The 12,133-nt window shown below is 35.1% G+C and overlaps 2 protein-coding genes across 11 annotated transcripts in view; both read right to left on the reverse strand.

The window, feature by feature from the left end:
* Nucleotides 1–12,133, reverse strand: part of LOC127720580 (microtubule-associated protein futsch-like) — a 338,813-nt gene that overhangs the window by 119,229 nt on the left and 207,451 nt on the right. The gene's annotated exons all lie outside the window — the stretch shown is intronic.
* Nucleotides 1–12,133, reverse strand: part of LOC127720581 (tRNA pseudouridine(38/39) synthase-like) — an 85,045-nt gene that overhangs the window by 43,906 nt on the left and 29,006 nt on the right. For all 3 annotated transcript variants that reach the window (XM_052227203.1, XM_052227202.1, XM_052227204.1), the window contains 3 exons: nt 11,290–11,350; nt 9,544–9,677; nt 6,268–6,385 (listed from right to left, as the gene is read on the reverse strand). In XM_052227203.1, the coding sequence (XP_052083163.1) occupies nt 6,268–6,385; nt 9,544–9,677; nt 11,290–11,350 (313 nt within the window). The remainder of the gene's footprint in view (nt 1–6,267; nt 6,386–9,543; nt 9,678–11,289; nt 11,351–12,133) is intronic.

Consider the following 12,133-nt stretch of genomic DNA (forward strand, 5'->3'; position numbering starts at 1 on the left):
AGTTTGTGATGGATGATATTTTTGGGTTTTGACATATACCTACACTAATGTTGACAAAATGCAAACCTTGCTTGCCAAAACCTTCAATAGTGCAGAGAAGAGTGACTGGCAAATGTCACCAAAAAGGTTCAGGTTTTAAAAAAAAAGTGATGAAATTGGTTATACTCATCCATATTGACCCCAATTTACTTTCTAGTTTTAATCATATCTTCTTTAATATCTTACAATACACATTAATAATTATATATTAAAAGCCAGATCTGCTGACTGGCCTAAATATTTTTTCTGCTATTATTTTTATACAGATAAAACTAAATGTTTGCATTTCGATACCAAATGATCTGACTGACCTACTAACACATACAATCAAAGTGTCCATGCTGTGAACCAACAAATCTTACTTGATCACAAAAAGCAGCATATGCATACATAGAAATTATTTCTTAACAAATGTATTTTTCAAAGCATAGAAGCTTAGATCTTTTTTATAGTATGAAAAGAAATAAATCATTAAAAAGTTATTTTTTATGTTTGAAGAGCAGAATTTTGTCATTTAAATGAAGTATGATCAACATGTAATGTCAAATTTTGAGAAAGAACAATTACTGTCTTCCTTAGGATATATTTCTCAATAACTGTGAATTGTCTCCCTTTGTACAAATATTTTGAAAGTATTGTGTGGAAATAAACTTTGATATCAAAACATAGCTTGAACTGATTTCCATTCAATTTCTTCTACAAATATACCACACTGATAGAATACTATTTTAATTTTTAATCAAAGCCTTAAAGGCTGTTAAAGCAATTGCTGCCAAGTTAATGTTATTGTTACGTTTATCTTTCATCCACATGTTAAAGAATTAAACCTGACAGGAGTCTTATCTAGTAAGAAGTAAGGATGTTTTAACTTTATATCAATTAAATACTAATCCAGCAGAAAGTCCTATTTACAATGTTTTACATTTCCCAGGCTCACATTGGAGGCAAATATATTTGCAGAAACGTATAACTGCCAAAAAAATCATGATAGATTATCCCCTTGTAGAGTGTTTTTTACTGGGCAATAATTTACATGACAATCCACCCGACTTCATTATCTTTATTGCTTTTATTTTAATTTCAATTATCATAGTTAGTTTAAATTTGACCATTCAGTTGATGATTTCAACATCTGTTACACGAGTGTTCTACCGAACTATAGTTTTTATTTAGAATAAGAATTATTCATTCGAAGACCGGCTTCCGAAATTTTCAGGAAACTGTCGATTAACCTGTAAACTGGCTCACGCTTGACCCCTTTCATTACTATTGATATAATTACATAAAAAAATATAACACAACAGATTTTTAAATAAAGAGATTTTCAGTTTAAAGTTTCATGAAGTCATCATAAATACACTTGACGATTTTCTGCATGGTCAAGGAAGAGACATATATACATATGTATATATTGTCTCTGGTCAAGGCTAGTAAAGTCTATTTTAAACCATCCAATGAAAACACGCTGATCACACATTACACAAAACCAGAGACATGACTGAACATTATAAAATTATTTGGGTTTAATTAAGACAATCAGAAACACTCTTTCAGTTGAATATTATGATTTTTAAAACTTCAGAATATAAAACACAAAACTTATCAATTCCCGAGAAATACAGGTCATCATTTTCAATTACCTAGAGGGTCATTACGACATTTCTCACTGTCTCGAGAAGTAACCTTGTTCAATTGATTATTATTTGTTTACTGAGTAGAGTCTATTGTATCAATCAGCAATTATAAGGAAGTCCTTAATAAATAACTGGGCCCGTAATTTCAATGAAGTATTAATCAACAGCTGCGCCATGAGCGCATGATACACCCGTAGAGTTTTTAAAGAATAAAGTTCAATAACTTCTCAATGTCATATCAGAAATTTATGAAAAACTAAAGGGAGGTTATCTTAATAGATATAAACCAGTTACCAAAGTTTCATGAAAACTGCTCAAAGCACTTTAAAGATATTGTCAGAAAACTGGAAAAACACCCCTTTTTTATGAATAAAATCAAATAACTCGGAAACATAAAATCTAAAATTTATAAAAATCAAATGGGAGCTTACGTCAATAGATATAAACAATTCACCAAAGTTTCATGGAAACTGCTGAAAGCATTTTTGAGATATTGTCCGAAAACTGGAAAATCCTCCTTTTTTTAATGAATAAAACCCACAACTCGGAAACGTAAAATCTAAAATTTATGAAAATCAAAAGGGAGCTCATGTCAATAGATATAAACAATTCACCAAAGTTTCTTGCAAATTGGTGAAAGTGTTTTTGAGTTATTGTCATTAAACTGGAAAATCCCCCTTTTTTAATGAATAAAACCCCATAACTCTGAAACGTAAAATCTAAAATTTATAAAAAACAAAAGGGAGCTCATGTCAATAGATATGAACAATTCATCAAAGTTTCATACAAATTGGTTAAAGCGTTTCTGAGTTATTGTCCAACATGTTGACTACAGACAGACAGACAATGGTATACCATAATACGTCCCGTAAATAGACGTGTAAAAACATGGTAAGAGTAATCAGAAAGTGTAAATTGTGCTACTTTTAATTTAAAACATATAATGTGAGATTAGATTCCATTACCATAATTTTAATAATTTTACGATCATTTTATGAATGAACTATAATTTTATGAATGAACAAGAGCAACTTGACTTCTACAAAAAAGAAACATGAATTAAACAACATAAAACTGTATAAGGGATAATCAGTCAAATTTTCAATATTAAATCAACAACTGTCATGATTTGATATTTTGTTGAATCATCTCAAGAAGGAAATCACAGGTATAAAAAATGATCTGGGTCACAAAAATGGCTATACGCCATAGCATTAAAGCAATTGCTTTAAAAACAAGAAATGATTGTAACAGGATGCTGTTACGAAGTCTCCCAAACGAAGCTCCCATAATTCGTAATTCCCAGGGTCGTCTGACATTGGGCAAAGTCCAGTGAAAATTGGTTTGGTAAAGTTATATGCATTAGTGATGCCTGGGGACTAACCCTGTATATCATTCAAATCATCTTGGCATGACAAACCAGAATATATATGGTTTAGGGGTGGGGATCTCGACCACTTACAAGATACTAGAACATTGGGGGTGGGGGGAACCCCTGGGGACTGACCCTATACGTCATTCAAATGTTCGAGACATGACGAACAGGAATATATATGGTTTAGGGGTGGGGATCTCGACCATTTACAAGATATTAGAACATTGGGGGTGGGGGGAACCCCTGGGGACTGACCCTATATGTCATTCAAATGTTCGAGACATGACAAACAGGAATATATATGGTTAAGGGGTGGGGATCTCGACCATTTACAAGATATTAGAACTTTCTCAAATGGCAGGGGGTCGGGGATGACCCCTGGGGACTAACCCTGTAAATCATTCAAACCATCTTTGCATTACAAACCAGAATATATATGGTTTAGGGGTGGGGATCTTGACCACTTACAAGATATTAGAACTTTTTAAATGGCAGGCGGTGGGTGTGACCCCTGGGGACTAACCCTGTATATCATTCAAACCATCTTTGCATGACAAACCAGAATATATATGGTTTAGGGGTGGGGATCTTGACCACTTACAAGATATTAGAACTTTCTTAATTGGCAGGGGGTGGGGGTGACCCCTGTAGACTAACCCTGTATATCATTCAAACCATCTTTGCATGACAAACAAGAATATATATGGTTTAGGGGTGGGGATCTTGACCACTTACAAGATATTAGGTTTTTCTTAAATGGCAGGGGGTGGGGGTGACCCCTGGGGACTAACCCTGTATATCATTCAAACCATCTTTGCATGACAAACCAGAATATATATGGTTTAGGGGTGGGGATCTCAACCATTTACAAGATATTAGAACTTTCTCAAATGGCAGGGGGTCGGGATGACCCCTGGGGACTAACCCTGTATATCATTCAAACTATCTTAGCATGACAAACCAGAATATATATGGTTTAGGGGTGGGGATCTTGACCACTTACAAGATATTAGGTTTTTCTTAAATGGCAGGGGGTGGGGGTGACCCCTGGGGACTAACCCTGTATTTCATTTAATGTGCTTTATCATTTAGAACATTTTCAATTAAAAAGATTGTGTCTATCACAAACGGTTTTCAATTTATAATCATTTGAAAATTTTAAAAAATAAAATCCCATAGGGTTCTATAGTAAAACCCTCCTTTCTTTTCGCCCCTCAAAGTACCCCTTTATAAACCCTATTGCACAAACAAAACCCTGATTGCACCACTAGACATGTTAGTCTAACATATTGTGAAACCCTAAGTTAATCTGACTAGCGGTTTTGGAGAATGGGTGCGGACAAGTTCAAATTTAAAAGAGGCGGAAGAGGAAGAGGAAGAAGAATAATAATAATAATAAGAACTGAGCAAAAGCAATAAGTCTTCCCAAACTTCGTTTGGGAGACTTAATTATTCCAAGACTCAAATGGCCAGGTTATGTAGAATGTTTCTTAAAGAATTCATAAGGATTACTAAGCCTGAGATGATTAACCTGTTTATCTGCCATTTTCTGTCATAAAAAGAAAATTTGTTGTGTTTCATTACCTGGAAAAGGATTACAAATAATTTTCCCAGTGTTCTCCCCTGGATAGCACCAGGGTAACGTGTGTGGACTGCTTGGTGAAATGATTAATACAATCAGTTGTGTCGCGTTGCGTTGCGTCGAGTCACTTAGCTATATTTCTAGTAACTGTATTTTTTATGTCACCTGTTTTGTTTTAATGCTGTGGTACTGTGTTATGTAGACATTGAAAATTATTGGTAAAAAAGAAGTAAATCAATAAACAGTTTGACATGTATACTTAATATTTTTTTTAAATAAATAAAACATGATACATTACAAAATATTCATCTAAATTTAAAGTTATTAAATCTTTTATAAAATCAATGATCAATAAGAATAAAATATCATTCAAAAGAGAACAAAAATGTTCAACTTAAAAAACTTTCTAATTTCTAGAATGAAAGATGTTGTATTGTGAAAGGATTCCTGTCATAAGGAGATATAAAATTAACAAGAATAAATATTGTATTATTATTTGAACCAGTTTCTATCTTAAATTTTAATAAAAAGAAATTTTTCATAAATTTCAAAACATTTTGCTTTAGATTTCATGTAAATATTAACTTTTCTTGTCTTTAGTAATAATCAAACATAGATACAGACTTAATACTGCACTGAAATCTAAATCTTTTTTTGTCATGATCCATTTAAAAAGAATTCCTAAATCTATAAATTTATCCTAGTTCTATAGATCTATAAGTAACCCTATTCAATGTCAACAACTAAGTCTCCCTATTTTCCCGCCTAAATGACAGGAAGTAGATATAAATAGATTTTAACATGTGCTTATGGATACAATTTGCAAATCACTTCTGTTATTCATTAATTATCATATGGATATAGATATCCAGTTTGAAGGTACAGTCATGCATTTTATTTATAAAATAGAATAGATTGCAGTTAATTGTAAATAATCTTGGGTATTCTATGTGAACTAACTGGGTCATGTGATCCGTCCCCTTTGAACACTTGTTGACAGATACTATGATAGTTTGAAACCAGAATATCATGCAATATAAACTATGTCAAAATTAAAGATAATTTGGCCATGGTTTAATCAGAGACATATAATACTATTACATAAGTATTGAGAAGTGTATAATGGTCAATTATACGTAATGAGCCAACTTAATAATGTACAAAATGTGTGTACAACTATCGGGTCAACACGGTTTGTGTACAAAATATTTGCCGACTTGTCAGGTGGTGAGTGAAGCCATAAAATAGTTATCTACGCTCATAAAGTTATGATCTCTTAATTAAAACACAAAAGATTCATTTTACAAGTGTTAATTACATCGATTAAATCCAATCAACAAAGGTTAACCTCATAAAGGTAAATCGATCACGTGGTGTAAACAATCTGAACTGGTTTGAACTGGTAAAATTTCACCTGGAATTTTATACCGCTCGGAAAAGATTTAACAAGTCGTTTAAAACTTTACCGATTTTCCGTTTTTTACTAAAAATTTTAGCACCACGGAGAAATATAATACATCGCGGTAAGAACGATACCACCATGGTAAAAAATTATACATCGCGGGCCCGCAGTCCTTTAAGGCCCTGGGGAGAACACTGATTTTCCTGATGTGGGGCAAAAGAAATGCTAAAGTTACCTGTGGTTTTTCATTTCCCTGTCCGACCAGGAACAGGACTGTCACAATACACCTGATCTGGTGCCAAAGGAATGCTAAGCCTGTAATGGTTAACTCACACATCTGGTACTCAGTATCACTACAATATGATACAAATTTATTGGAACAGTTACACAACAGTTGAAAAAAAAAAATGTAATATTCTATATTTCTATACTATGATAAGAATTAATTTTTTTTAACAGATAATATAAAGACTTTGTTAAAATGAGGGAAATGCAACTGGTTACAAAGCAATGTGCTTGATCCAACTTTGAAAGCACAGACTTTTCTCCCTATGTAGATACCAGGTGGCTGATATTTCAATCAGTGGTTTGAATTGACCCACTAACCTTACAATATTAATTCATGCATAATTATAAATTATGAAAATAAACATGTAAATGCACTATTATGTTGACACCTTGGTTGTATCCCATTATTCATGAGATCTCCTTCCATTGGTATATGCTACTTCTATCCCCATTGTTGTACTTTTCCAATAATAATTATATATACTAAGAGAAGTGAATATACAGAGATTAACTTGAAACATGAACATTTCTTTGAACAAAATGTGTAAAAGACTCATATATTTTTAAAAGGGAATTTTGCTAAAAATGCACACAATTTTTCCTCTTTATTCTGGGATAGCTTTTAACAAATATGTACAAGGGTCACATTAGTTGGTGATTATAACTTGGGTGAAGAAGTAGCCTTCTCTACAATAACTTATCTCAACCATCAAATTAAAGTGTAATAAAAAAGCAAGAAATTTACAACAGTCATCTTCATCATCAATTTTGTAAATAGAAAAATAGCAGAATGTTAGAAACAGATATTGTAGCATTTTAAGTGAACAAGCACCTTTTTTGTCAGGGAAGTCACTTATCCCTACAATTCTACAGTAGTGTGAGCCCTGATGAATGTTGCTTGTCCCTACCATTCTGCAGTAGTGTGAACCCTGATGAGTCATTTATCCCTACGATTCTGCAGTGTGTGAACCCTAATGAATGTTGCTTGTCCCTACCATTCTGCAGTAGTGTGAACCCTGATGAGTCACTTATCCCTACGATTCTGCAGTAGTGTGAACCCTAATGAATGTTGCTTGTCCCTACCATTCTGCAGTAGTGTGAACCCTGATGAGTCACTTGTCCCTACAATTCTGCAGTAGTGTGAACCCTGATGAGTCACTTGTCCCTACAATTCTGCAGTAGTGTGAACACTGATGAGTTACTTATCCCTACGATTATGCAGAAGTGTGAACCCTGATAAGTCACTTGTCCCTACAATTCTGCAGTAGTGTGAACCCTGATGAATGTTGCTTGTCCCTACCATTCTGCAGTAGTGTGAACCCTGATGAGTCATTTATCCCTACGATTCTGCAGTGTGTGAACCCTAATGAATGTTGCTTGTCTCTACCATTCTGCAGTAGTGTGAACCCTGATGAGTCACTTATCCCTATGATTCTGCAGTAGTGTGAACCCTAATGAATGTTGCTTGTCCCTACTATTCTGCAGTAGTGTGAACCCTGATGAGTCACTTGTCCCTACAATTCTGCAGTAGTGTGAACCCTGATGAGTCACTTGTCCCTACAATTCTGCAGTAGTGTGAACGCTGATGAGTTACTTATCCCTACGATTATGCAGAAGTGTGAACCCTGATAAGTCACTTGTCCCTACGATTCTGCAGACGATTATGCAGTAGTGTGAACCCTGATGAGTCACTTGTCCCTACAATTCTGCTGTAGTGTGAACCCTGATGAGTCACTTGTCCCTACAATTCTGCAGTAGTGTGAACCCTGACGAGTCACTTGTCCCTACAATTCTGCAGTAGTGTGAACCCTGATGAGTCACTTGTCCCTACGATTATGCAGTAGTGTGAACCCTGATGAGTCACTTGTTCCTACAATTCTGCAGTAGTGTGAACCCTGATGAGTCATTTGTCCCTACAATTCTGCAGTAGTGTGAACCCTGACGAGTCACTTGTCCCTACAATTCTGCAGTAGTGTGAACCCCGACGAGTCACTTGTCCCTACAATTCTGCAGTAGTGTGAACCCTGACGAGTCACTTGTCCCTACAATTCTGCAGTAGTGTGAACCCTGATGAGTCACTTGTCCCTACAATTCTGCAGTAGTGTGAACGCTGATGAGTTACTTATCCCTACGATTTTGCAGAAGTGTGAACCCTGATAAGTCACTTGTCCCTTCAATTCTGCAGATGATTATGCAGTAGTGTGAACCCTGATGAGTCACTTGTCCCTACAATTCTGCTGTAGTGTGAACCCTGATGAGTCACTTGTCCCTACAATTCTGCAGTAGTGTGAACCCTGCCGAGTCACTTGTCCCTACAATTCTGCAGTAGTGTGAACCCTGATGAATGTTGCTTGTCCCTACCATTCTGCAGTAGTGTGAACCCTGATGAGTCACTTATCCCTACGATTCTGCAGTGTGTGAACCCTAATGAATGTTGCTTGTCCCTACCATTCTGCAGTAGTGTGAACCCTGATGAGTCACTTATCCCTACGATTCTGCAGTAGTGTGAACCCTAATGAATGTTGCTTGTCCCTACCATTCTGCAGTAGTGTGAACCCTGATGAGTCACTTGTCCCTACAATTCTGCAGTAGTGTGAACCCTGATGAGTCACTTGTCCCTACAATTCTGCAGTAGTGTGAACGCTGATGAGTTACTTATCCCTACGATTATGCAGAAGTGTGAACCCTGATAAGTCACTTGTCCCTACGATTCTGCAGACGATTATGCAGTAGTGTGAACCCTGATGAGTCACTTGTCCCTACAATTCTGCTGTAGTGTGAACCCTGATGAGTCACTTGTCCCTACAATTCTGCAGTAGTGTGAACCCTGACGAGTCACTTGTCCCTACAATTCTGCAGTAGTGTGAACCCTGATGAGTCACTTGTCCCTACGATTATGCAGTAGTGTGAACCCTGATGAGTCACTTGTCCCTACAATTCTGCAGTAGTGTGAACCCTGATGAGTCATTTGTCCCTACAATTCTGCAGTAGTGTGAACCCTGATGAGTCACTTGTCCCTACAATTCTGCACTAGTGTGAGCCTTTATGAGTCACTTGTCCCTACAATTCTTCAGTAGTGTGAGCCCTGATGAGTCACTTGTCCCTACAATTCTGCAGTAGTGTGAACCCTGATGAGTCACTTATCCCTATAGTGTGAGCCCTGACAAAGTCTACATATTCCCACCTTTTACATATGTGACTTTTCATTACAGTACATAATTACCTTTCATCAAGGACAGCAATGTCAGCTTTCACAATTCTTCTCATAAAATTCACAACACCATTACCAACATCCATCTTACAGAAATTTCTAAAGTCATGTTCACCAACCAGTTTGTCAGCTGCTTCAGACATTATCTGTTACATAATAATACTTTTATTCAATTTTGTGTGTATGGATAATTCGCATGACAATAAAGTACTTAATATCTATGTGATGAATATCTTTGGTAAATAATATACTTTAAAGATATGCTTACGAAAAACATTAATTATACCATTAAAGGTAAGAACAAGTTCAGAGGTCTTGTGATAGTGTGTTTGCCTCAAGTGCGGGATGTAGTGTGTTCAAACCTCAGCTTGGTAAAACCAGAGACTGTTAATTAGGTATTTGCTGCTTCTCTGCAAAACTACATGAAGGAGGAAGAGCTTAGACTGATCACTTCGTAGTCAGAATAATGTGTACAGGTAGAGTGTCATGTCTTCCTGTGGACTATAAACTTGTGAAAGAGCAAATTAAAAATCCAGCTCAGCTGTTGGTCTAGTACAAAGCAGGGTTCATATTCAAATAGCACCAACATGATCTCAACCTGAACGTGCATATAATTTGTTGCTGGAATTAAACAGCCATCCATCTATCCATCAGAAACAAGTCAAAACCAATAGTATTTTTGACAAATGTAATGTTCTTTTAGGGGCCAGTTGGAGCACACTTATATGTTCATGATTTTCTTGCTGCGTTGAAGACCCCTTGGTGGACTTGGGCTGTTTTCTGCTCTTTGGTTGTTGTCTCTTTGACACATTCCCTGTTTTCAATTTTTATTCCATTCCTCAGGAAAAGTGTATCAATTTGTTGACACATGTTAATACAACTGCATCCCAAATATCATTGAAGATTACTCTTGTAATTGTGCAATATTGGAAAAAATTGCTTTAAATCTGACAGTTGAAGTCTCATAACTCTAAAGCAAATTTGAGTTATCAAACCTTATGTTGACATATGGACAGAAGTACGAACTAAGAATTCCATAATATATTCTGTCGATGACGGACGTATAAAAAGGATAGTTTTCAAAATGTTTTCCCTTGTCTGATGCAAGCTTTGCACAAAACATCCCAGTCTTTTCAAACAATCACCTTGATAATTATAATAAGGATACATAAAATACACATTATTTCCCATTAAAGACAGTCTTTTCAAACAATCACCTTGATAATTATAATAAGGATACATAAAATACACACTATTTCCCATTATAGATATAGTCATCAGAATCACAGGGCAGATATTCAGTGGTGCCATTACTGTAGATTCTTCAAAGGTTGACTAATTTTGCCATGCACAAGGTCTTAAGTAAAATAAACATCAATCCATCTCCCGAGTTAAAAAAAGCTGTTCTATGTTCTTACAATTGAGACTCAATTTAATATGAACTATGTAGATAGGTCCAGTTTGTGAAGTTGTAGGTTCAAGGCCCAGCCAGGTCAAACCACACAGGGTCTTGTCTTGCTTATTTAGCAAGTACATTGTTGTATTGAAAATTATCTCTAGTATCGATTTCATGAAGTGTGACTGATCTTTCTAATGAATAGGCAAATTTTAAAAACAATGCGGTATAACATTCCTTATCTGTTTACTAAACTGGGTTTTTTTTAACAATCTTAGATTATACTTTGTACATAGTAATAAAACAAACTCCTGTAAAATGAATGAACCTTTATGTTCTGTTTATCAGTTTGTAAATCTTACCTGTAGATTTAAGTTGCCCTTTGGAAAAAAATATTTATATGTTCTCTTTTTACAGTCAAATCTGCAAATAAAACATATATACTTTTACATTACATCAAAAAACATTCCTTTGTAAACCAATTCTTATTGTAAAATGCAAATTATAAAGAGCTTTTTTAAGATTTTTAGAGGTAAAATCATAAACTCAGATAATCTACAGTCTCTGTTTCATGTATTAAGAGATTTAGTACAAGTATTAAGAGATTTAGTACAAAGTATTGTCCATTATCATTGTGTTCTGCAGTTGTTGTCTCATTGATATTTATACACAATTTAATTTATTCAATCTTTATTGCAGTAGCTTTAGTGTTAAGTATTATTATTTGCTGTGGGTTTTGAAAGTATTTGTGTTTTGACAATGCTTTCTTCCAATGTTATCCTATGTGCTGAAACAGTGTTCCAGCTTGATCATTTTCACGGGGACCGCCCTTCCCATCTGACGCCCTGTGCCCTTTTTAAGACCCCTGCCCTTTTTCGCAAGATGCAGAACTTCAACATGTTTGCAACCTTTCTGTGATGTTTATGGAATCCAAGTTAAAATTGTAGGAGTTGAAAAAACAAATTAAAACCGTAATCTGCCATGTATAATCACCATTGTAAATAATCCGCACACCCTTTTCAGTAAGGGAATTCAGGAACAAAACTTTTTCTCATTTGTTGATTACATCTAGTGAAAATAAGTTAATTTTAAGACTTTGGCAATCATTTGGTGTATTTTTCATGGAAATACCCATTTTTCATCATCAAGTAGAAGTTTTAAATATTTGTAAATGATTCTAGAACACTTCACAAGTTTTAAAATAAG

The sequence above is a fragment of the Mytilus californianus genome, unplaced genomic scaffold (genome assembly GCF_021869535.1).
Source record: "Mytilus californianus isolate M0D057914Y unplaced genomic scaffold, xbMytCali1.0.p SCAF_11, whole genome shotgun sequence".
In the NCBI taxonomy this organism is placed as follows: domain Eukaryota; kingdom Metazoa; phylum Mollusca; class Bivalvia; order Mytilida; family Mytilidae; genus Mytilus; species Mytilus californianus.